This window comes from Sinocyclocheilus rhinocerous, unplaced genomic scaffold, assembly GCF_001515625.1.
Source record: "Sinocyclocheilus rhinocerous isolate Xijiao unplaced genomic scaffold, SAMN03320098_v1.1 scaffold1687, whole genome shotgun sequence".
In the NCBI taxonomy this organism is placed as follows: Eukaryota; Metazoa; Chordata; class Actinopteri; order Cypriniformes; family Cyprinidae; genus Sinocyclocheilus; species Sinocyclocheilus rhinocerous.
In genome coordinates this window covers 1,269,848-1,296,559 of record NW_015660051.1, presented here as the reverse complement: position 1 = coordinate 1,296,559, position 26,712 = coordinate 1,269,848, and the positions used below count along the sequence as shown (strand labels likewise).

At 39.5% G+C, this 26,712-nt stretch overlaps 1 protein-coding gene across 3 annotated transcripts; it reads right to left on the bottom strand.

The window, feature by feature from the left end:
• Positions 1-5,938: 5,938 nt before the first annotated feature.
• LOC107724841 (BCL-6 corepressor-like protein 1) lies at positions 5,939-25,317 on the bottom strand. 3 transcript variants are annotated; one of them, XM_016533918.1, is made up of 12 exons: positions 25,137-25,317; positions 18,536-18,619; positions 15,860-18,436; positions 13,699-13,834; positions 12,582-13,022; positions 11,877-12,088; positions 11,033-11,302; positions 10,334-10,500; positions 9,758-9,903; positions 9,550-9,627; positions 7,771-7,945; positions 5,939-7,691 (listed from the first exon to the last, which is right to left on the bottom strand). In XM_016533918.1, exons 2-12 carry the CDS (start codon positions 18,539-18,541, stop codon positions 7,382-7,384), a joined length of 4,518 nt encoding a protein of 1,505 aa, XP_016389404.1. In that variant the 5' UTR covers positions 18,542-18,619; positions 25,137-25,317; the 3' UTR covers positions 5,939-7,381. The 3 variants fall into 3 exon arrangements, with proteins under 3 accessions (XP_016389404.1, XP_016389406.1, XP_016389405.1); XM_016533920.1 differs by having other exon boundaries at positions 12,594-13,022; XM_016533919.1 differs by lacking the exon at positions 25,137-25,317 and adding an exon at positions 20,436-20,592.
• Between the last annotated feature and the right edge of the window lie 1,395 nt (positions 25,318-26,712).

Here is a 26,712-nt window from a genome sequence, read left to right as displayed (position 1 = left end):
TAAAAAAAAAAAAAAAGATTGATTCAGTCAGTGTGGAAGAACTTGACTGGTCTCTGCAGAAAGCCAAGTCCTAATCCCAGCTGAACACCTCTGGTGTGACTTTAAATGCAGACCTTGAGCCAAAAACTCATCACCAAACACCAATGACATATGGGCAAATGTATTGGGACACCCCTTCTTTAGAACAGAAAAGGGCACTTCTTGGATAAACTGTCGGATATTAAGTCCACAGTACCAAAAATGCCCATATAATTAAGACAACACCTGTATATTGCAACACACTTCATACACTGGCAGTGTGAAAGTTTGCACATAGTCACACAATGGTGTGTGATCTGTCATAGATCTAGGTTCACAAGGGCCACATGCTGTGATGGCTAAAAGACATTCTATACTTAACATCCAAGAATATTTGTCCCTGGCAGACATGAGTACTTCCAGTATAGCAACAGATTATCGAGCCATGCTAGCCAGGCTATAAATAATTAGAAAGAATAGAATTAGCGGCACCAATCAGTGACGGTTCTGCTCTGTCATTACTCAGCATGCCTGGAGAGTTAAACTAATGCAAGGTCAGTGTAACAAACATCTGTTTTCACAGATGCATAAGAACAGAATGTTCTTAAGTGAATATATCTCATTTTGAAAAACTGTAAACCAAATCTGGGTTAAGTAGGACAAGGAGAATGGTATCTTAATTAACATGTAAGCAGCGCCCGCTCAGGTTGTCTGGCATTTCTAACCGTCTCTGCGTCTCCATAAAAGAGTGTTCAAAAGAATGCTAAAAAGGAAGTTCCCCAGTGCTGTTTGAGAGAAGTAAAACTGGCAGGACCGCCCCATTGTGGAAGAACTCTTACATAATGTCAGTTTGAACAAAGACGAAAACTTGTTGCCCCCCTGAACGCAGATATGTAAGAAAGGAGGGTGACAATTAGATTTAACCCTTTAAACCTCTAATGTAATCAAGTGACTTTTAGACTGTTGTGTTGGTCACATGTTTCAAGGTTTATCTGGTGAGCAACTCTGCAAAGACTTTGTCCAGCAGAGTTATCTAATAAAGATAGTCAAAACATGTGCATTATTTTAATAAATAATACTGTATTTGAAAAAAAAAGGCTTTTCCCTTTTGTTGTATTATTTTTAACAAAGCAGTTACTCCCATATGGTTGCACATGGATATTTAACTGTCAGTATGTCTTGTCTAGACGTGCCCTAGATTTAAACCAATCATGGTTTAGCTCCAAAGGGGCCAACCAATGGCAGGTAGCAGTTCTTGTGGGTTTGGTGAAGGAGTGGCTCTGAAACCTGAGTCCACATACAGTATATGATGCAACTGGAATTTTCATGGTGTTAGAGGAAAAAGTCATGACTGGTCATTTTGGGTAATTCTAACACACTTAATCCACAAGCCGAGGTTTGAAACAATAAAGATTTCTGTAAAAACCTAAATCTTCATAGTAGTTGTCTGTTTTAAAATAACGAATGTAGTGACACAAGTGAACCGGAGTAACCTTCAGTTAGTTTGCTTTGCTTTGTAAATCAATCCCTGAATGTTTGCATGCTGGATTATTAAAGAAAGTTCCCTTGTACAAGTGTTGATTTTTGTTAACTAAAACTATTAAAAATCATTTCAGTAATTGACATAAATCTGAAATAAAAATATAAATTTTAGACTTAAAACTTTAAGAACTTACTTAGCCTAAACGTACAACGTTACTATAAAAACATAATCATATAAATAATACTAAAATAACATTGTATCTTTGCAAGTTAAAGATTTCAGAGCACTATGTTCGTCCTGTGCTTGACTGACTGACTGACTGACTGAATGTATGTTTCGTTTACCGTGGCGCAGATGCAGAGCTATAGTCGAGGGGTTAACTGAAGCATTTTGCCTTTGGTTTCAGACTGTCCCCAGCGCCATCCTTAACTCATCTTTCTCTTGACTCTGTCTCACCTCACCGCTGTACCGTGCTGCGATTTCTATTCGCTCTTTTGCATATAAATGGCCTCTAGCCACTCAGCATTCTCTTCCATTCCACTGCTTCAATTCAGCACCAGGCAACCAAACGAACCAACTATTGAGAGTACTGAGTCGAGTTATGCATATTATCTTGCATTTTCTAGCTGTGGAAGGACTAAGGACTGACTAGCCATTCCAAACTAACTGACTCATGTGTTGAGATATACGTGGGTGAAAAAGCTAGGGGTATTGACTTGAAATGAATGAAAACACGTGGATTAATTCTCTTACGTGATTCATTTGGACATTCTCTGCTCACGTAACTACCGTCGTTGGTAGCGTAAGAGAGGTAAATTACAGGACTGTTTTATTGTGTAATGACATTTTTATTACTTTATAACAGTAAGGCATGTGTCCCTGTTGCAGAAGAAGGCTGACTCAGGAATTATCTGACTTGTTCCTCAGCATAACGCGAGGTCTCCTGAGGCCTTTGTCTACGCAGACAACTCTCATTTCTAAATTCTGTCTCGTCTCTTTTCCCATGAGCACTACAGTGCACTAGTTTCTCAACAAATTGATTGTCCCTTCCTCCAAAAAAACTGCATCACCTACTTTGGCTGACTTTTTACCGTTGTGAACTGCCCTCCAAACCCTTGAATTGGATGTGTAGGCATCTTTCTTAGTGATACAACTAACCAAACTACTGTTCAGATGTGTGGGTCGATAAGAATTTAGTTTCTTTGTTTTTGAAATAAGTCTCTTGTGGTCACCAGGCCTACATTTATTTGAACAAAAAATACAGCAAAACTGTAATATTGTGAAAATGTAATTTATTCCTGTAATGGCAAAGCTTTTTTTTTTTTCATCAGCCACAGTCTTCAGTGTCACATGATTCTTCAGAAATCACTCTAAATATGCTGACTTGATGCACAAGAAAGCGTTTAATATTTATTAATTCTATAATCGTTTTAATTTTACTATCAATGTTGAAAACAATTGTGCTGCTTAATATCTTTGTGAAAACTGTGATAGTTTTTAGGATACTTTGATGAATAGAAAGTTCAAACAAAATAACGTTTAAAACAGAAATCGTTTGTAACATTATTAATGTCTTTATTATCCCTTTTAATGAATTTAATGAATCCTTGCTCAATGAGTGCTAATTTCTTTCTTTAAAAAATCTTACCAATCCCAAACTTATGAATGGTAGTGTTGGTCTATATTAAGTTGAAAAGTGCAAATATATTGCTTATTTAATATAATTTAATGAGCAAAATGATTAAAATTAAATTAATCTACTTTAGCTGAAAATTTTCAATTTGATTACCTTCTCAGATCATTAGCAGATAAAGTATGGTTAGTATTTAGTGCCCCCTAGAGGGTTTCTCCAGCACAGGACTATGGACTGCGTGGTTTCAAATAGCACTTTTTAATATAAAAACAGAATGATGACATGTTTATATTGATCTTTTATCTTCCAAAATTCCTAAATGACCTTTTAATTGTTAGTGAAGTGTAGTGTGGATCAAATCTGTAGGAATTATTTAAATTAGTGCATGATGATAGAATTTGACTTGCTTGCAACTGTAAAAATATGAATATCCCTTGCGATTTTTATTAATAATAAATTAAATTGATTGAACATTGCCATCTTTGATCATACTGCAGTTGCAAACCTTTATATAAAAGCAGTAAACCACGTGAGGCTGGTGTTAAATTGGATCTAAGTGTCTATGGCTAAGTCTGGAGATTTCACCTCAACCAATGCTACAAACACACTGCAGATCACAAGCAACACTTCTGACAATCATGCTTTATTCTGGTTGATTTCTTTTAAAAAGAATCAAATGAACAGCTCTGCTCTTTGAAAAGAGATCACTGAAGCAATATGCCTTCTTCAGTCAAAACCAAATACTTTCTTGTCTCGCTGTATTTCCGTAAGTAGTGAAACTAAACTCTATCTTTACATCTCTCTCTTAATTTAAATATTTATTGGTTTCAGTTCAAACAAAACTTCATTGATTGTCAACACAAAATCTAGCTTAGCAGATGCAGAGCTATAGTCGAGGGGTTAACTGAAGCATTTTGCCTTTGGTTTCAGACTGTCCCCAGCGCCATCCTTAACTCATCTTTCTCTTGACTCTGTCTCACCTCACCGCTGTACCGTGCTGCGATTTCTATTCGCTCTTTTGCATATAAATGGCCTCTAGCCACTCAGCATTCTCTTCCATTCCACTGCTTCAATTCAGCACCAGGCAACCAAACGAACCAACTATTGAGAGTACTGAGTCGAGTTATGCATATTATCTTGCATTTTCTAGCTGTGGAAGGACTAAGGACTGACTAGCCATTCCAAACTAACTGACTCATGTGTTGAGATATACGTGGGTGAAAAAGCTAGGGGTATTGACTTGAAATGAATGAAAACACGTGGATTAATTCTCTTACGTGATTCATTTGGACATTCTCTGCTCACGTAACTACCGTCGTTGGTAGCGTAAGAGAGGTAAATTACAGGACTGTTTTATTGTGTAATGACATTTTTATTACTTTATAACAGTAAGGCATGTGTCCCTGTTGCAGAAGAAGGCTGACTCAGGAATTATCTGACTTGTTCCTCAGCATAACGCGAGGTCTCCTGAGGCCTTTGTCTACGCAGACAACTCTCATTTCTAAATTCTGTCTCGTCTCTTTTCCCATGAGCACTACAGTGCACTAGTTTCTCAACAAATTGATTGTCCCTTCCTCCAAAAAAACTGCATCACCTACTTTGGCTGACTTTTTACCGTTGTGAACTGCCCTCCAAACCCTTGAATTGGATGTGTAGGCATCTTTCTTAGTGATACAACTAACCAAACTACTGTTCAGATGTGTGGGTCGATAAGAATTTAGTTTCTTTGTTTTTGAAATAAGTCTCTTGTGGTCACCAGGCCTACATTTATTTGAACAAAAAATACAGCAAAACTGTAATATTGTGAAAATGTAATTTATTCCTGTAATGGCAAAGCTTTTTTTTTTTTCATCAGCCACAGTCTTCAGTGTCACATGATTCTTCAGAAATCACTCTAAATATGCTGACTTGATGCACAAGAAAGCGTTTAATATTTATTAATTCTATAATCGTTTTAATTTTACTATCAATGTTGAAAACAATTGTGCTGCTTAATATCTTTGTGAAAACTGTGATAGTTTTTAGGATACTTTGATGAATAGAAAGTTCAAACAAAATAACGTTTAAAACAGAAATCGTTTGTAACATTATTAATGTCTTTATTATCCCTTTTAATGAATTTAATGAATCCTTGCTCAATGAGTGCTAATTTCTTTCTTTAAAAAATCTTACCAATCCCAAACTTATGAATGGTAGTGTTGGTCTATATTAAGTTGAAAAGTGCAAATATATTGCTTATTTAATATAATTTAATGAGCAAAATGATTAAAATTAAATTAATCTACTTTAGCTGAAAATTTTCAATTTGATTACCTTCTCAGATCATTAGCAGATAAAGTATGGTTAGTATTTAGTGCCCCCTAGAGGGTTTCTCCAGCACAGGACTATGGACTGCGTGGTTTCAAATAGCACTTTTTAATATAAAAACAGAATGATGACATGTTTATATTGATCTTTTATCTTCCAAAATTCCTAAATGACCTTTTAATTGTTAGTGAAGTGTAGTGTGGATCAAATCTGTAGGAATTATTTAAATTAGTGCATGATGATAGAATTTGACTTGCTTGCAACTGTAAAAATATGAATATCCCTTGCGATTTTTATTAATAATAAATTAAATTGATTGAACATTGCCATCTTTGATCATACTGCAGTTGCAAACCTTTATATAAAAGCAGTAAACCACGTGAGGCTGGTGTTAAATTGGATCTAAGTGTCTATGGCTAAGTCTGGAGATTTCACCTCAACCAATGCTACAAACACACTGCAGATCACAAGCAACACTTCTGACAATCATGCTTTATTCTGGTTGATTTCTTTTAAAAAGAAACAAATGAACAGCTCTGCTCTTTGAAAAGAGATCACTGAAGCAATATGCCTTCTTCAGTCAAAACCAAATACTTTCTTGTCTCGCTGTATTTCCGTAAGTAGTGAAACTAAACTCTATCTTTACATCTCTCTCTTAATTTAAATATTTATTGGTTTCAGTTCAAACAAAACTTCATTGATTGTCAACACAAAATCTAGCTTAGCACCAGTACAATAAAACTGTACTTTAGCCTGTTAAAATACTGTTCGCATTGTGGGAAAACAAAACAACCTCAGGGTAAAGGGATCATTATATGTACATTGTCAAATAAAGCACCAACCGATACGAAGCAATTTTCATACATCATTTTCTGATACACACAAAAAAGGTCAAATATATTAATAACTATTAAATTAAGCACAAACAACAATCAGTGTAAATAAAACACACCACGCGCCACAAAGCACGCTGAAATCTGGTACACCAGGAAAAACTGGGAGACGACCCCTTCTCCTTCAGCACTGGAAAGCAGTTCAAGACCAAATCTAGAAAAATGGCCCTAGAAAAACCTTTAAAAAAAAAAAAAACACTCCACAGGCTTGTTGTTGTTTGTTTACCACTTAAATGGTTGATATCGGCCGATACCTGCTAATATCTTAAAAATTCTACCAGTGGATAAAACCAACAGCTCATCAACCAAAGCAAAAACGAAGCAACGTCAGATGTCACAGGAACACATCCCGTGCCTGCTACGATACAAATGAAATAAAGAGAAGGTGTAATGTTTCTGGCAGAGCTGCAGTGGTGCTGAGGAAAGGAGGGCCGGGGTGAGGAACATATGCTGTAGGTTAGGGGGCTTCTGGGATCCGAGAGAGGCTCGATGGTTTACACAGGAACCATCTGGCCCAAAGGCATTCCTGCCACTGTTAGCTTGACGTAAGCCTCTTAGCTACACACATTTAGTTTACCAAGATAAAAAAAGACTTGGATTACCACTTCTTCTAAAGGACCGTCAATAACGAACAAACATAAAACCATGTTAAGGATAAGTTACAACCAGATGCGTTCACCCTGATGTCAAGATATACATATATATTTACTTATAGGTTTATTTTAAAAAAAAAGGAATTATTGAAGAGTGAAAAAACAAAACCCTACAGAAGGAACCTGAAAGTTGCTCCCCAGTGGAGTCCGTCCCCAGCCTTTCTCCCTGGGCTAAAGGCATGGCAAAGTCGCTCCCTAGGGCCCCTTTCATTACTCAGGGGGTCTGTGAGAAGAGTGTCTGTGAGGATATAGGACCTTTCTGGCTGATTCTGAACATACAAAGTGCTGGTACTAGTAACAGGCCATCGGATGCAATGGCAAGGACCCGTGCACGACTGTGGATGGCACCTCGCTGCTCCATGGCTGCAGAGCAGGAGATGTAGGGCAGGAGTCACTATCGACTGCAAGGTCTGGCATTGGGCCCTGACTTGTCATCCTTGTCTTCTTGGAGGAGCTGTATGGAGGAGCCTAGCAGTCCCTGTAACTCTGGTACACAGCGCACCAGCTCGACCGTCTCCTCCCTCTCTTCATCGTCCGGTTGGAGCTCATCTGGAGCGATGCAGGTTTGACTGACAGAGATCTGCTTCCACAGCTCTGCCTGAGCAATGCTCGCCACCTCAAACTGAGGGTACCGAGCCCGGAAAATACGCGCTGACATCTTTAGCCGCTTCAGCACGTCTGCCAGCAAGAACCAGTTACAAAACCTGTGGAGAGGAAACAAAGAGCAGAGAGTTAGTTAGGTGCATGGTGACCGTATTTTAAAGTGCTTCCACTGTCACTTACCCCTGCATTAGTGATACTTGGACATGGTAGCAGGGTAGGAGCGGCTCGGAGGAGAACTCAAACAGAAGACAGTCTGTATCGGTGTCTCTCTCCTTCACCTGCTCACTCAAATTGTCCTCGCCTTCTTCCTCGGCCTGAGACAACAGGAAGTCCCAGCAAGGTTCCTGTTCTGTCTCTGTAAAAGTTTAAAACAAATAAAGACAAAAGCAAATATCAACCTCTAGTTACAAGACCTCACCACGGTGTGTTTATAGCGCTTGTGCTACCCTCTAGTGGGCAGCTTTGTCACCTAATAGTTGGATCACTTTCAGCATGAATTAGGGGAAGCTTCAAGAGGGTCTAGCTGCAGCCTTGCACTCTCAGACACTTGCGCTTCCGCTAGCGACGTCACTTGCAGTCTTTAATTTTTTTATTTTGTTCTATTTATTGATTACTTTTTGTTTGAATAGCTCAACATTTTACAACAGTAGCCAGCTGGTGAAGACAAGAAAAAAGAAACTAAATTACAATGTCACTTGCAATCACCACTTGCACTCTCCGATACCTGCGACGTCACTTGCAATCGACACAAATCGTGCGTGTTGCCAATGGAGACAAGACGCTGTGGTGATTAAACGATTAAAACTAATTTAGTACTATAACATACAGGGTCCTGCAAGAAAAAGACAAGACCCGCAAATCCGTAGCGGAGAGTGCAAGTGGCGATTGCAAGTGACATTGTAATTTAGTTTATTTTTTCTTGTACCACCTGGCTACTGTTGTAAAATGTTGAGAGATTCAAACAAAAAGTAATAAAAAATAGAACAAAATAAAAAATAAAGCCTGCAAGTGACGTCGCTAGCGGAAGCGCAAGTGTCTGAGAATGCAAGTCTGAGAGTACAAGTGCGAGGCTGCAGCCAGACCCTTCTCGGAAGCTTGGACAGTCGATTGTTCTTGTTATGCCACCATCATTTAGCGATTTGGAAGAAAGATGATTAAAAAAAATTAAAGGCAGCAAAAGTCTGACAATATATTTCATATCTGGGATTCAAAATCTAATTTAAACCTGGGAATAAAAAGGTTTTTAAAGAAATGTTATGAATATGAACATTACCAGTAATTTTTATGAAAAATAAATATTGAATATTCTGCACTTTTACACTAATCAAATAATTTCAGACACTGACCATGTAACAGAAAGGATCATATATTTCTGTTTCCACTGAAGAAAGATCTCTCAAAAAAAGATTTCTCAAACCATGCTGGAGAACATGATCATCAGGTTTTGCACTTGTGGGGTCATCTTAAGTACATGTTAAAGCAAATACTGAACAACATTCATGTTGATTTTTCAAATAAACATTTTACTCAAATTGATATGCTGACAGTTATGTGTAATGAGAAAATATTTAATGACAAAAATATAAGCATTTTCACTGGTGGTCTTTTTAACCCCACTTACATTACTGTTCAAAGGTTTGAGGTCGGTAAGACTTGTTTTTGAAGTCTCACCAAGGCTACATTTATTTGATCAAAAATACATTAAAACATAATTTTGTGAAATGTTAATACAATTTAAAATTATTGTTTCATATTTAAAATCTTATTTTTGAGGAAACTGTAATACTTTATCAGGATTATTTGAGAAACAAATGTTCAAAAGAACATTTACTGTTTTTAAAATCAAATTTTAATAACAATGTAAAAGTCACTTTTGATAAATTGTATACATTTATTAAAAAAAACACCTTACTGAAACCATACTTCTGAATGATAGTCAATAAACCTTCTATTTCTTACCAAATACAGAGCTACTGTAGAAATCCCACTGAAGACTAGGATCTTGGTCTGTTCGTCCCTCTAAATCTGTGAAATACTCTGGATAAACAAACACAAAGACAGTTTTAATCTAAATAATGTATCAGGTTGCTTTTGGTGACCATTCTGCAAATAAACATTAAAGTTTAGCAAACATATATGCAAGATTTTGAAAATGTAGTTGTTTTACCTTTGAGGAAAGTTTTCATCCCAGGACTCTGGGCTAGTTTAATTGCGGACTGACCAGAGTAGGTTGCCAGTGTGGGATCTGCCCCATGATTTAACAGCATCCAGACGGCAGCCAGATTATCAGCTGCTACTGCATCATGAATCGGGCTGCAAAGTTAGAAACACAAGTTAGTATACTGAAAATTCTCCATCTAAAGTTGAGCTTATTGTTACTGTAGATGGGTTGCAATGATGAAAAAGGCAAAAACTCTTACAGGAAATGGTAGGAGGAAGAATAGTTTCAGTTTTGGTAATTGGACATATTTTGTTGGACACATTGTAGCTGTGGGTGGACATACGTGATCTTATTTTGTACAGATTCTGATACTAAAAATACATCTCCCAAATTTAATGTGGCCCATTAGCTACCTACCATAAAACTGTCATTATGTCATTACACAATTAAAAAAGCAGTAGCCCAAAGCTGTCTATGGGGATGAACAAAACTTGGTGCCTTTCAGTTGTAATGAATATTTCAAGTAATAAATGAACCGTTGATTCTGTCTATATCATATCCTCAATGTAACCCGCTGCTCACCGCGTTCCATCCTGTGCACTGCAGTTAACATCTGCTCCATGCTTCAGCAGCACCTGTACGATGTGCGTCCAGCCACGTGCACAGGCCTCATGTAGTGCCGTGTAACCCGCGTTGTCACGACGGTTCACCTCTCTTACATCCTTTTCCAAGCAATATAAAACTACATCCTGAAAATAAACATTTATATATGTAAAATGAGCAATTGATCAAACAGTCAGTTACACCAACATCAGCAGATGTTGATGTAATGCAAAAAAGCTGCGTCACGCGGATACTTTTTTTCCTTCAAATCAAAGCATAAACAACGTAGAAAACATATCCGCATAATGCAGCTGACACTTCTGAGAGCCCTCAGAATTCATCAAAAATATCTTAATTTGTGTTCCGAAGATGAACGGAGGTCTTACGGGTTTAGGATGACGTGAGGGTGAGTAATTAATGACAGAATTTTCATTTTTGGGTGAACTAACCCTTTAAGGCTGTTAATCAAATTATTTACAAATTCCTAAACTGGGGTTTGCAAGGGAACTACAAGGGGTTTGTGAACTGATGAAAAGCTATTAACTAATTAAATCCTAAAAAATAATAATAAAACTTTTTTTTTTTATTACAAAAAATATTTATAATTATTATTATTTATTTTGTTATAATTAACATTACAAAGTCAGCTAGCAAACAAAAGGGCTATGAATGCTTTACCTGGTAACCTAATCTAGCAGCTCTCTGTAACAGCGTCTCTCCTGCATTCTTATTGACAATCAGTCGACGGACTTCTGGAGGCACTGGACGGCTTGGAGTAGATTCAGGGATTCCTGATTTCCCGGCTGTTCCTTTTTTACCAGACAGTGGTGAGTTTGAATGCTTGGGAAAAGCATAAGGAGTAGTTGGGGTTTTCTTGGCAGCTGGACCATCCTCACCTGACATGAGGGGCCCTGTGCGTTTACCCAAGCTGCCTTTTTTAGTCTTGAGCTGAAACAAAGACAAAGACAAAGAGAGTCATGCATGAGGGATGTGAGATTGAGGGCAGGGCAACTGTTACATGGTCCCACCTAATAAAAACAGCTGTTTTAACAAAGTGGTTTACAGTGACTCGAAATGCCACTAGGGGGCAGCATAAGACTAATTGAAAAGATGTATAGCTTTAAAGCCTGGCTCACACTATAGGTAATTTTTAGCCTGATTTAGCCCCGATTTCCCCGTCCCGAGAATCGGAGCAAAAATCTTGTCGAGCCCCTCGATCGGTCCCGATGATCGGCGCGGATTATCTGGTAATGTAAGGCGTTCACCGATCGAATCTTGCAACTCCCGATCTGCTCGCACACAAATCGGGGCCGCCCTAATCATATCAAACATGTGAGGGAAGATAATCTGCAAAGATTCTCCTTATGTGTGTGCTGCAACCAGATTTCATAATCGGTTAGGATTTTAAAACTCCTATAGTGTGAGCCTGGCTTAAGAGGGAAAAATCCCTAGAAATCACAATTTTCAGTTCAAGTGTTCTAGTTTCAAATGCTTGAAAGTTTGAAAAGATGCTTCAGCTAACCTTTTTCTGGTTGTCAGTGTCACATAAGTGTTTACTTTTGAACTTCCTCTTCCCTGAGGGTTTGTGGTCGTTAGGCTGTGCGACGGGTGGACTCTCTTGAGGTCGTGCCGAGCCCGAACGTGTGAACAGGGTCCGCCTAGGGCTGATGTCTGGACTGGGCACTTCGCCGGTCAGTGTGGCACTGAGACAAGGGTACACACCCATCTTCTCATCTGCAATGGCATAGACTGACATTTCAACACCAACCTTTATTACATCATTCCTAACACAGCATAGATAGATGGACATATAACTCCATTAAATAAATTGTTTGCAATCAAAAACAAGCTTCTGCTAAATAAGACTTGTCTACCTAAGCCCTATTCGGACAGGACTATTTTTCCCCCCAAAGAGGTAAGTGTTTCACAGACATACTTTCACCTTCAGACCTTTGGTAACGCCCACATCCAGACATTGGACACTCCCAATTTAGTAAAAACTGCACAGATCTGGATCATTTTCAGTATTAATAATTGTAACTAGAAGGTTTTTTGGAAGTTTAAATTGTGTGAGATATTGTTCCCCAATGGGAAATTCATTCAACATTTATTTTAATTATGCTACCCTCAACTGTAGCCCACGGACTAAATATCAAGACCAGGAAAGGCAAAGAGAGAATGACGTTCTCAGCAAAATGTTCATCAAGCCTCAGACATCTTTACTCACTAGTGGCCTCACAGTCTTCCACACCCAGCTTCTCCTCCTCTCCATCTGCCACCTTATCTTTCTCTGTGATGTATTCCCCGTTCTGATATTTACGATTCTTGCAGCGTTTCCTTTTCTTTATTGAAGAGGTGTCTCCACGCTTAGTGGGCCTATTCTTGTCCGCATCCACCTCCTCAGGCAGAGGATTGATTCGAGGCCTGCCGCGGGGCCGGCGGACTGGTACAGGGGGTGGTGTAGAGGGGGGATCGAGAGGGGGAGGAGTAGGTGGAGTAGCGAAGCTCCAGTCTCGGAGCAACGCTTCATCAGTCCGTCTGCGCCCTCGTCTCAGCCGCGGAGAGGCCTCCTCCTGGGAATCTGATTCCTTACTAGGCCAGCTCGGACTGCTGAGAGAGCTTGAATCTCTGTCAACCTGAGGACTTCTGCATGGACTGTTCTCTAAATCTGTGATTGGTGACAGAATTCAGAATTATCCATGAGAAATACTCTTGATATTTAGGAAACCATTCCATTGTCTTAAATATGACACAGAAGAAAAAAACCATTGTTAATAGATTAATTCAACCAAATAATGTAAAATCGGTCATTATTACTCACTCCTTTGTCACTTCAAACCTGTATTTTGGTATACTGTGGTGGAATCTTTTATGCAGGTCTTTTCCATACAAGTTTACAGTGACCACAGCTGTTAAGCTCCAAAAACGACACCCAAAAATAAACCCACCAAAATCCTACGCTAGTTGTGTGCTATATTCCAAAATTATGCAGTCGATCATTGAGTTAACGAGCTGAACTTGAGAAGTGGATAAGTGCATGAATTCTTTTGAGCTGGTTCTTGGCAATTTAGATCACACATTGGACTGAACGATTCATTCAAGTATCAAACTGATTAATTCAAAAATTAGAGTTCACCTCACTGAGTCTTCTTTTATTCGTTCTTTTTTTTTGGCCTTTTTTTGCCACTTTTGGAGATTAACAACCAGGGTCACTTTAACCCATCGTTGTAAGAAAAAACCTGCATGAAAATATCATTTTCTTTTAATACAGAAGATAGGTATGGAACGACATGAGGATGAGTAAATGACCAACCTTTTACTTTAACTACAAGCTGGGTCAGTACCTATTTTGTTTGAGTCGGAGTGCTCCATATTAGCTGGACAGTTCTTCCCTTTGCGAGTCTTTCCCCGTACTTTAGGGGCTGAGCTTGTTCCATCTTTCAGCACACTATTTCCAACTCCAGGCAACGCATCTTTCTTCTGATGAAGTACAATAAAATGTGTTGAACAAAATTATAACTGAACATTTTGTCTTTCAATATAACATGCATATTTGTAATTTAGATTAATGGCCATTTAAGCAAAGCAAAAATTTCACAGGAAAATCTAATTGTCTATAAACCCATCACTAGCTCATAGTGGTAATGCCATCATTTCTCACCAAGCGCTTTCACAGGGCTTAGACTCACGCAGCTCATTTACACAGTAGAACGCACGTCACTAGGCTACTCCCACAATAATCGCATGTTAACTTCATTAATTTAGTCAGCTCAGATTAAAAACAGAATAATATAAATCCTTGTAATTAAACAAAACGACAACCTTCCCATTTCTGCTTCAAAATCCTCTAGCAATGTCTTGTCCACTCTAGCAATGTCTTGTCCACTCTAGAGCAAACTGAATGAAAAATCAAAATGATTGTCTGTGGTACGAGATTCTGTTAATGTAGGCTTATTTTGAATAGCCTGTTAAAGCAGAGGTGGCCAAATTGAGGGCCTTGAACTGAGGATCATGGGCGAAAAGCAAATGTTTCCTTATATTCACCTCAGGGCTGGACAATAATTCAATATCAATATATATATATATATATATATCATTTTTTCAATAATGGTGATATGATTTTTAAACACATTTCCAATATTTCAATATACATTACCAGTATTTCCCATACATTGATTTATTTGTGGCGGCCCGTCACAATATCAAAACTGACTGCCACAAACACATTTTGCAAAAGGCTTTGACAGTTTGACTTCGTTGAATAAACATGAGCATTGCTGTTTCAAAACAAAGCTCTGCTTTGTTTACAGCCGTTACCGGGGAAACCGTGTTTCTGCCATGCCAAAAGCGCCTCCTGCTGGCAGAGAATTAATTTGCATTTTCAATAAGCCTGTCTCCAGCATCAAGTTTTTGTTGTTGCTCACTCTTTTTTTCTGTTTTCTGCAGCAAATCTGAGCACTTTTGTTTCAATCTATAAGAATAATCAGCCTATGTCATAGTTTAAAGTTAAATATATTAATATTAATAAGGTGAGTCAGAGAGTCTTATGTTTATTTGACGGTGATTTCATATTTCTTGTTTGTATGAAGGCTAAATACAAATAAAAGATGAACATTAATTTATTTGTGCCATTTTTATTTCAAAAATATTATATAATTTTATAGGAGGAGGTTTCATAGACTTGACAAATTAATTTTTCAGAAGTTTGTAGGTACAGACATCCATTATGGGCTTTCTTTGCAGTTTTTCTGAGGCTTTTTTTAATATTGTTCATTTTGATATCAGAATTATATTGTATCTACCGAAATTAAGAAATGTATCATGATTTAAATTTTGGCCATATCATCCAGCCCTAATTCAACTATATTATATTAACATTTACTTTCTTTAAATCCAATTCATTTGTATTCTCTACATTCTAATGCAGACATAATATATTTCTCCCCCCTCTTGTGATATGACATGGCAGGCCTAATTCAAAGGTCATCAGGGGTCAACTTTGGCCAGCAGGCCCTGTTTTGGGCATCTCTGCTTTACAGTTATCTTGACATTAGACTGCATGAGGGCTGAGCAGCATGATGATATATACAGAATGGTTGAATGTGGCTCAAACAATCAGAGCTCAATTAGACTGAACTCAAATGTTAGTTAATGTGAATCCGTTTCTCACTTATACCTTTTGCACTTTTTCCATCAAGTACCAAATAAAAGAGAAAATAATCAAATGAAATAAATTACCTTTTATTTTTCAAGTATTCAATTGACTGGACTGTGCAAACATTATCACATGGTTTTAAATCATTTTTTCTTTGCTTAATTTCCAGTGGAAATTATTATATTGTCATATATTTTGCTTGTGACATAAAAATCACACATGTTGTGATATCAGATTTTGGTCATATTCCCACCCTTAGACTGAATTAAGGAACATTTTTAATGTAATCAGTCATGGCTTATGCAACTGACGCCGATATTACACAACTGTCCAGAATAAATAAATCTTACCTTTTTATGGGAGGGGCCTTGCTTGACTGATTGACTGTCTTTATCTTTTTGCTTCTTAGTAACTCTCATAGCCTTTTTTTGCACTTCAGAAGGTGTCTTCTCCTTGGCAGGCTTTTTCAGGTTCTTCTGTTTGGTGGCAGATACTTTTCCTTTGGATGGTATCTCCTCTTTGGCTCCATTAACTTTTGCCTCTCCTTCTGCTTCTATGGTCTGGCTCTGAAGGAGGGATAAGGCTATCCCTTCAACCTTAACATGAGAAGAAAGCTTCTTCTCTAATGCCTTCTCCTCTTTTGCCGTCTCATTCTCTAACTGTTGAGCCAATTTCCTTTCCTTCCATTCTCCTTTAACACTGGGAGCACTCCTTTTACTAAGGGTACCAGATTTCATTTTTTGTCTACCATCAGATGCTAGATTTTCTGTCTGTTTTGCCTGTTTCTCTCGTCCCTTATCCTTGGGCACAGAAACCTCCGGTCTGCTTAGAGCTGCTATGTTGTCCGTTTGTGGAGAGGTTCTATCTGACTTGATGACCTGTCCTTCTATGGCCCTGAACAGGGAAGAACCAGTGGTAAGGGTCTGCTGCAACGTGGACTCCTGACACCTGTTCTGCACGCTGACTACCTCAGGCCTCTTGGATCCCACAGAAGACAGATTACAGTAGTTCTCACCAGTAAGTGCAGTGGTCTCGAGAGTTTTCTGCTTCACTATCGACTCCAGGTTAGACAGGGGGGATTTGGCCTTCTCCCACTTTTCATCCTCTACTTTAGTTGGACTTAAGTGGGAGTTATGGAACAGGGCTCTCTCACAACCGAGGGTGCTCTTCGTCTTTGGGGCTTGAGTCGGACTTGGTCTCTTCTGCAGGGATGTTCCTTGAGAAAGAACACAGGGTGGTTGCCACATGGATTTAACTGGAGGTGTAAACAGGGAGCCTCCCTTTCCACGAACAGATTTCCGGTGGGGCTGTGAATTTGATGTAGCACATAATTGGGTGGATAAAAAACCTTGTTGAGTACCTGTCAAGAGCTTTCCACCTTTATTATGCTGGGCACATTTAACAGCAAATGGCGCTTGCCTCTCTCTACAGACCGGCTGCTCTCCTTGGTCAATGATGGAGATGGTTTCCTGTTTGGCAAATGTCTGAAGATCCTCAACAAAAGCAGCACTTTTTCCATCTTTGCTGCGTAAAGTAGATGCTAGAATGGGGCTTGCCACACCTACATATGTACCAGGGAGATTATTCAAGGAACTAGGAGATGAGCCTTTGGCCCACGATGCGTTGGGTTCCAAAGCATGGTGATTAGTTAGTTTTGAAGATGATTTCTGAGTTGCACCATTTCTTTGGGTGTCATATGTACTGGATGATCCAAAAGAGGCAGAGTGAACCTTTTTTGAACCAGCAACATTTTTCTGAGACTCAGCAGAATGATGTTCCGTGGCCACTAATGGGCTATTCTGAGCCTCTTTAATGCTTTTTTGTCGCTTGGACTTTGCAGACAGATCAAGGGGCACGTCCCTGGACTCAACGGGGCAGGTAACATTGTGATCCTCTGGAGTCGACAGAGTTTTTGGTTTCAGAAATGTCAACGAGGTTTTTTCTGACCCTCGGTACATTGAACCTCTTTCTACAAGGCTAAGCAGCTGATTTTGAGTGGTGATATTCGCCAGAGCCGGGCTGCAGCAGATGGCAGCATTGGGAGAGATGGTGTACCGGGATGGTGGAGCCGAGCCCTGCGTGGCTTGCTGTACTGGAAGGGCTAGAGCTGGGGCTGCTACAGAAGACATTGTGGCTTTATGCTCAGCCCCACCTTGAAAGCCCTTGGACAGAGAGTCACACCTGACTTTGGATCCTGAAGACTGAGGCTTCTTATCAGCACCAGGTCCTCTCCCCACGGAAAAATGATACGGGTATGTTTTGATCATAGGTGTCACACTTGAACAAGAGCTTTGTGCTGTGCAGTCCTTTTGAAACTGGCTAGCAGTGGCTTCTCTCAGTGCTGCAATCTGACCTAACCCTGGTGGCAATGTGATCTTACAGAGAGGAGAAGAAAAATTGGAGGGGGGAAGGAAAGCAACAGGCTGCCCGGGTTTAAACAGTGTGGAGCACTGGAACCCCAGAGGAACGCTTATCACAGGCTGGGTTGGTGCTGGTGCGTTAGTCTTCTTGTTTAGGTTTATACTAGAGTGAACAGAGTTCACAGGGTCCTCTGCTGTGACCTTTTTTCCACAAGGCCACTGGTGAGTGGAGTAGATGCCAGCACTGTCAATCTTGCTTTTGGGAACCTCAGTCCGATCGGGCAATGGTGTGCTCACGGGATCAGTGCTGAACACATTGCTGAGAGGTTGGGAGGGGGGAACTGGGGGACAATGATTTGAATTGCTGGCTTCTGAGCAGACGTCGGGCGTTTTGCAGTCTGTGGTCGCCCTCAGTTTGTTCTGCTGACTTTGAGGTATGTCACCTCTAAGTTCAAGAGGCAGTGTCTGCTGTGGATTCCCCACCATGCTCTCAGACACCTGGGTAGGGGCACCGCTCTCTCTGCTCACCGTCCCTCCATCCCCTACATTCATTGGTGAGGGATCCACCTGATCAGAAAAACAGTGAGTTAAGTTTGACTTAGGGTGAACGCCAAAATGATCATGAAAGAGTCAGAGGGGGGACTATAACAATGAAATATATGTTACCTGCATAGGCGTTTTCTCAACACATTACTCAGTGTGTGTGGACAAGTGATTTTTATGGGATTCTCCTCTGGGTATTGTACAGTTCTGTAGTAGAAATAGATAATTTTCAGCTTTAAAAAATGCACTAATTAAGCATACAGAATTATTTCAAACAGAAAGTCAAAACTTGGAACATTAAAATTACAGTTTTAAATGTTTAAAAGCCTTAAATCTTTCATTAAACAACAACATACCTAAGCCATGATGTTGATTTTATACTTATTTTCAATTGATTCTTTTTTCTTTAATATACTTATAATTGATTGCAGAAGATAAATGTTGTGTTGTTCAGCCAAGGTCAACTCAAACCTCATTCACTAAATTAAATGTAAAATATATATTGCCATCTACATTACACATTGCAAAGATGTATTTGAACTAAGCGGCAACTGTAATCTTGTTAGCACATTAATTAAAAATGGTTCAGTTGGTAATACATTCACCTGACATTCTTACAACTGATAATCCCTATTAGTAGTGCAGAACTACATGTACCTGCACATTACTTCAAGAACTTCCAAATTATTTTGAGTGATATGAAATATTTCTAGTCACCAAGTTAGGGTTTTCAAAAATCCTTCCCATTTGTCAGAAAAAGAATCCAACCGATTCGACTCAAAATGACAGAAATGAACACTTCTAGAATTTTAACAAAAGATGGACATGGATGAGCTTTAATTATGATCGATGAGAACGTTTTCATGTTTTATGTCTCTTTTCCTGTAATCTAACAAAACACTAACCGTGAGGCCACAACATCACTTCTCTTGCTACAGTCAGTGATTTGAGACAGGCTGGAAACTTCCTGTGAGTAACAGAGGTTTCCTTAGTCAAGATGTCACAATTTCCTACAGACAACAGCTTGAGTAGGAATAGATATTATACTTAAGAGTGTTCAGATTTAAATAACAGATTTTAAAAGAATACAATGATCTGATTCCAGCGATTTCCATTTTGAATTATACGTTTGCAAATGCATGTTGCCATCTTCTGCTGTAGGGGAGACTAAATTGTGAAAATGTTAAGTGTGACCCGTGACTCTCTCTGAGTTTGTGAGTTAGTCAATTTTGAGTATGCAAGGGAGTGCCTGAAAAATCAGTTAAAACTGAAACGAGCAAAAACCTCAGCTCCCACGGCTGAAGGAATCCTCTTAACCCACACTGCATATGACAACAGGGTGGTCAAAGTCTGCATACTCTAATACCCCACCTTTTTAAAGAAGCAGAGCACCCACGATCAGATCCCAAAACCTCACACAGGTGGGAATGGTTGAGTGCACGAGAGGCCACAAATGCCAAAGGTTGAGGATAAAGGATGGAAGGCCATGCAAAAGTTGATGCTGGTTTTACTGCCTCATTACCTCAGTTGGACAAACTGCTGTAGATCAAGACAGCATCAACAGTGCAGAAAAAAACAGAGCAAGCATTAATGGGATGCTGTGTCTAACACAGGCGCTTTACCCTTTACAGACATTAGATAAAGGCAAAGTATCTCATGTCCAGTCACAGAGTGTGCATTACTAAAATGTTTGCTTATAATGAGGTGGTCAAGCTGTGATTTAATCTAATTCCAATAGCGCTGTGTGTCTGGCCTTGCAAAACTCCTATCAGAGACCAACAGATCAAATCATATACAGGGTTTACACTTTTTCACAAATTAATTTTCATGACCTTTCCAGTCATCCATTATTAGTTTTTTACTAATTACGATTTTTAAAGATTGTGGTGGTAGACTCCCATTTCTATGTCAGATAACAGCTTTTCAAATTAATAGATCAAATTAATGATCATAATTCTGGTTTTACTACATATAAAGCCTAGGCAATGTAATATTTTAGAGCAGAGCATAAACTTAAACTCACTATAGAAATGTCCATGACTTTGCCATATATCTGGAAATATCAATACAAAAATCCTTGGTATTTTCTGGATTTTTATGTTGGTGGAAACCCTGAATACAAAATCAAACCGAATGATCTGAACCCGAATTAAAGTTGCACATTGTTGCATTCGAGACGAAATCACCCCGATGTCTCTCGAGGTTATGTTCTTGATTTAAAAAGAATGACATGAATAAGACCAGATATTACTTCAGAAAATCAAACTGCATACATAACCATCACACTTAACCAAATCTAAATACCTAAGTCTCAAATGCAAACATCACAAACACCGTAAACTCCTGTTTCGCATCAGAATGCAGGTGAGCGCAGCAGCTCCACGTTGTCGATACAGGTGACAGCTGTCTTAAAATACGAACAGCTCATCTTTCGGACTTCAAATGAGATGTCTAGCATAACCGAGCCGTACAGGCCTTTAGCGAAAGTCTGATGATTGGAAAGTTTATGTGTTATATACGTGATTATATCTGCTGCTAAAGATAGAACCGATCATTTTCGTGCAGACATTTTTCATCTTGAGGCATCTCAATTATTGAAAACGCAGGATCAGTAGGAGTGGGACTGCGTGTTTTTCTTCAGCCCTCTTTCGTTTGAATGGGGTTACCAGCGCAATGATAAACGGAGACGAGGAAATAAGCATCGTCTCTCTTCTCTAGACTGGAGCTCAGCACACCCGCGGTCTCCCAGTCAGTCTGTCGGAGCTCCGCAGCCCGGAGCTCATATCTGCACAAAGGGTGATGCAGAAAAGCAGTCGATGACCAGCCAATGTCACGTATCCACAGCAAGCTTAATATTAGGTTAGAGCATCGTCCTAAAACAGAGCAAAATGTTTGTTTCTCTGACCAACCCACTCGCTCGTTCTAGCTGGAGCTACTAAAAACCATATCACACAATACAAGAGACTCTCAGGTGACACGAAACGCCTCAAAATGAAATGGGAGTCAGTGATAAATATCGCCGATGTTCACACAAAAAAACAACCAAATGTAGGTCCCGCGATCGGGGATTAGCCGAAACAGACGTTTTCTTTCGGAGAAAGAACCGAAAGCCTACACGGTCCGTGTGGCCACAATGTAGTTAAACTAACCGACGCGTTCGTACTGGCCGAATCCTGTCAAACTATAAAGTGACCGTTGGTTTTTCGCCAAGCGCGAGCCGAGCTGTGACGTCTGAATTAGAACTCGAGACAAAATACACGGGCAGAGAAATGTCACGCGCACATTTAGGTTGGATGAGATCTGCTTCGCGAGGAAACATCGTACTTTGGCTGTCTCTCCCCACACTGCCCTCGAGGAGTGTTTGGAAACTAATAGGGTCGCCGAGTTTCCCGTACGCTCCTTATTATTATCGTCACTTGTGCTGCGTGACACGCGGGGACAGCGTTATTTCGTATGGAGCAAGGTGTACGAAACTGAAGGAGCGATTTTCAGATCCCTGCGCAGCGAAGTCTCCCCTCAACTCGGTCTGCATTACTCTGCTACCGTACGACACGAAATGTTTCCATAGGGTTGTAGTGCTCCGCCAGCCACGCCCTGATCGCGTTCCCCCTGAGAAGGGAGGAGCGAAGACTGCAGGTCCCAGCATGCACCGCGAGAATCCAGCCGCTCAAGGGGAAAGGAGATCGCAACGGTGCGCTAAACTGCAAACCCTACCCGAGTAACAAAGTGAAAATACACACCCTCTCTCTCTCTCTCAATTAAACCGTTGCTCTCGGACCCAACACGCGAGGGTCGCCGAGTAGCACGTGCATGTTTGTATGATCTCGCTTTCAAATTCGCACACGTGGGCTGGCACAAACAGAGTTGAGACAAACATTGCAGAGGAATTAATAAAAACCCCTGCTCGGTCTCGAACTATTTCAATAGAGCCACGAGACTGATGTCCACTACATCGATCATCAATAGTAGATGCACATGAAGGTCCACACTAAAGGTGCACACTGATGGGTCGAGATGTTTATATTTTCAACCTAAATTAAACGGATTCTCAATATGAGAAGCCTTGACTTCTTTGTTAAAACGTGCTGCATCTACAAGAAGATCTTTAACGCATAAGTTAAATGTAAACAATATCATGTAGCCAAATCTGTCTACGGTGAACGGGAAAGATTTTGGGATCCTCAGGTGGATTTACTTTTTTTAACTTCTCAAAAAGCCTCAAAAGACCTTCATTATTATTTTTATTTTTTCCAGGTGGCAACTTAGCATCAGCTGTTGCAAAATATCTCTGGAGCTTCAATAGTACTGGACTGTTACTCTTCAGATGAAGTTGAGCAAATGTTATTGTTATTTTTCCTGAAACATCTGCGAATCCATTGAGTAACTTCAATTTTCCTCGTTTGAAGGCTAAATCATGTCGCTTATAAAAATGAACAGTGAAAAGTTTTGTTTAATTATTTAATGCAAAAAAGACCTGGTGACAATACAAGAACCTTGACATAACATAATTTGAAATAAGTTCATAAGATTTGGTTCAGCTCATTAAAATGGCCTGGCTTTCAATCTATTTTTGACATTCAACTAGGATGAATGCAAGATTTATTTCTAATTATTGCTATTCTTTAAAGTTTCATGCTTTATGAATAGTGAAAACAAGAAAATGTATCATATCGGTTTTCATTTTAAGTAAAAACGCAGGCTCTGATAACTAAATAATACAAACATCATTCCCCTGTGGATCTATAAAGTCAGTTCTTGTCTTATTTCAAAATTAGGTCAATTTAAGATATTTTTTTCTGCCTGTCGTGCTTATCTCAAAATAATCAGTCACTTTTTCAGCAGTGATGCACAAACAATCTGGGGTTATCTTCCTTGTATCAAGACAAGACAATGAGCATGATGATAGCTAAATCAGGTCCATCAGCTGTCCAGTAGCCATTCGCTGGCTTCTTTGATCTTGGATTTAACAAGCAACCCTTACTTTTCAGCCTCAGACACTGTGCATTGTAGGCCTACACAGTTTGATTCAACCTGTCAGCCAAACAGCCTGTCAGCTTTATTCAACATTGTGGCATTCGCACAATTGCTTATTCACAATAATATTCACAAAATATTTTTAAAAAATTGCACCAACACCATGAACCTGCAACCCATAGGCCTATATTCCACAGTTTGACCTTATATTCCAACAAACAAAACGATAACATCTTCCCAATAGGTTGAGCATCTTTCAGAGCAACAGTCAGTTGGTGAAACTGACAGAATATTCATCACTTGTGGTCCAACTTTTTTCTGTTTAAGCCTGATCTTGTCTGTAAATCACAATGACCATACAGACATAATGTTCAGAAACCAATGTATTGTAATGAATATCTCAAGAACAAATCATTGTCACTGACACTGTCTCAGTCATTTCTTCAGATGAAGCCTTACTGAGCAGGACAAGATTACACATTGACTCGCGAAGTTACCTCAAGCTGATATTTGAATGCATTTGGCACCGGAGATTCGCCAGACCATGACATTATGATTGAATGACTGCGTATGTAATATAGCAATCCGGTGAAGTTCTGTTCAATTAGAGGACGCACATTCGTTTGATGATTAGCATAAGAATAAATAGGCTTTTATTCCACAGAAAAACGCAGAGAATCATCATCATCGGACTATAATGTAACACAAATTGTCCGTATTGCTCCTCCTGAAACACATCTAGCCTACGTAAACGGATGTGAATTTTAACATTTTGAGCCGATGACCTATTTTTGTCATATCTGCTCCGATGCAAACTGACCCCATAGACTGCGCTGAGAGCATCACGTCCTCTTGAGGCTCTAACATTGATGTTGCCGTAAAAATACAGGGTATTAATTGTGACTGCAACATATGAGTAAGACATTATCAGACAGGCGCAGTCACTGCAACGACGACTAATTGCATTATTAAAAGCTAAAATATTGTAAACAAGACGAACGTGCCACACATGCTCCTCTACACGTGAATGCACCCATATCTATCTATCTATCTATCTATCTATACTTGAAAGCTGACACATTAACGCGTTAAAGGCCTATTGAGAGACACTGAAAAGTTTTACTTGATTAGTCTCAATTTCCAGCCACCATTAGCTGCTTTAAACAGGCCTGAGGTGACTGCAATTGAGCGTCACCGCTTGGGCAACATTTACAACTTAGTTTCAAAACACAATTAAAAAGAAGTGGCATGGGAAATGACAACAGAAAGGCCGTGCAACAGTGCAAACTGGGGTGTCGGACCGGTACATGCTCCACTGCATGACTGAGGTAATGTCGCAAGGGTGGGAGAGAGCACATGAAGTGGGCAGGTTGAGAGGGGATGCAAAAGATATCCAAACTTATTGCACCAGGAATTAACGCGCTTTTGCGCGATGCATCACTTTCGTAGGCCTTAACGCACATAATGACATTGGCTCTTGTGATCGCGTGCGGTCAGTTTAGGACAAAATATTATCCATATATTTTCAAATGTTGCCGCATGTTGTCTTTGCACTGTATTAATACACCCACCGTTTCGGATAGTTAGATCTCATTATGACAGGATGTTAGGACTTTGATGCACTCATGTACAAGTGCAAAGTTTAGAGAGTTGACTGTCGCCCTCCATTGCGTTGTGCAATGCCCCCTTTAATGCCCCCTCGCTCGCCAGGCGCCTTTGTTATTAATCGCATGGAATCGCGCCGCCTTACCTTAACGGCCCCAAACTGTATTCCTATGCCTCTGAACTTGACGTATTCATCCAAAGGCAAGGGGAAGTGCCTGTGCCTGTTGTTTTCGTTACCGTCCGATAGTATGATTCAGTGAAGGATTTAACACTGTGAATTTTGGGTTTCTCCCCGCGATCTTCCCTCATCGCCGCAGCAGCTGGAGAGGAAATTCGCGCACGCTGGGTCCTAAAGCCGGCTGTGTTCCCACAGGTGACCAGGCTCCGTAGCAGCGTGCACTGGTTACAAGCTACGCTCTTCTGGCTTCCTCCGAAGTCATATCTGGTCAGTGCTCGTACAGACAGGTAAAAAGCATTAGCTATAAGGTTAGACACGATTTTTTGATTGAAAAAATCTCTACGATTTTCATGTACAACCATTTGTAAATATATTTATCTGATAAAAGGCTTGGATATTTAGACACTTTTTTTCCCTCATAAGATTTGAACGTGAAATACACATGTAAGTAACTGCACTGTGGTTTACTCAACAGTGGATACGGTATATTATGGACTGGGCCTATAGGGCCCTAGACTGCCAGGGCCGGGCCTTGAACTGAGCTAGATAAAACAGATAGACAAGGTGAAATAAATGAAGAAATCTGTTCATGGCCCAGAACAGAACACTTTATTGCAGCTTTAATGTTGTTGTGGAACCTTGTTGCAATGTTTTATATACATTATGCATTCATCTTGTATTTGCAGCGTTATTTCTCTTATTTACAGTGTAATTTCTCATTATTTGGACATTTCATCATCTCACATCTGTAACAAGAGGGGCCTTACAAAGAGACTTGTTTTTAATGGAACTGTACCTGCTGGTACTTGCATTGATATAAATCGCAGTGGCAATTAAATAGTGTGGTTATTTATTTAGAACTAACAATAGCAGAGACTTAGTTCCAGGTGGGGAAAGCAATTAGTTACTAATTGTCAATTTCTGTGTGTGTGTCCCGCACTATCTTAGCCGCACTTAGTTTTTTGGTTGTGCTAAAAAATCATAGAGCATGCAGGATCACATTAAGGGGAGTGAAACCAATGAGAAAACGTTGCACATTACACGGCCCTGTGGTGGTAATTGCTTATCTTTCAGAAACTGAGAGGCGTTAAAGAATTCAAACACTTGGGGTGTAAATTCAAGAAATTGCCATGATTGAGTGACTGTCTTTTGCAGGTTTTCACTGTTTCTTCACTCTGGTCTACCAACTTTTTCATCTTTTATGCAGTGCCCCCAATGCTTCAATAAACAACATTTTGTTTTTTACAATAACCTGGACAAAAGTGCAGTTACATCCCTTGTCAAACTCTTCAAACATAAAATCTTGTTTGACACAGATGAGCCAAAATAACAGCAGTCTAAGCTTTCACAAGAATGCTTATTGTAAAATTAGGAACAGTGATGCGATTTTAATTAAAATGTGCATCAAGCTTTATGCACCCATTTTGCCCAAAGCAATGTAAAGTAGAGAATATATTGAGCTGTTTGCATATTAACCCCACAATGTCATTGAAAAAATGCTTCATATCTGAATAATTTGATGTCAACTGATATTTTCACTAAA

What these genes read in the sequence shown, in the direction of transcription:
- LOC107724841 (XM_016533918.1), bottom strand. An exon ending in CTGCTAGATTAGGTTACCAG is followed by an intron (nt 10,501 to 11,032) that starts GTAAAGCATTCA and finishes GTTTATTTTCAG; the next exon opens with GATGTAGTTTTATATTGCTT. An exon ending in CTACAGTAGCTCTGTATTTG is followed by an intron (nt 7,946 to 9,549) that starts GTAAGAAATAGA and finishes AAACTTTTACAG; the next exon opens with AGACAGAACAGGAACCTTGC.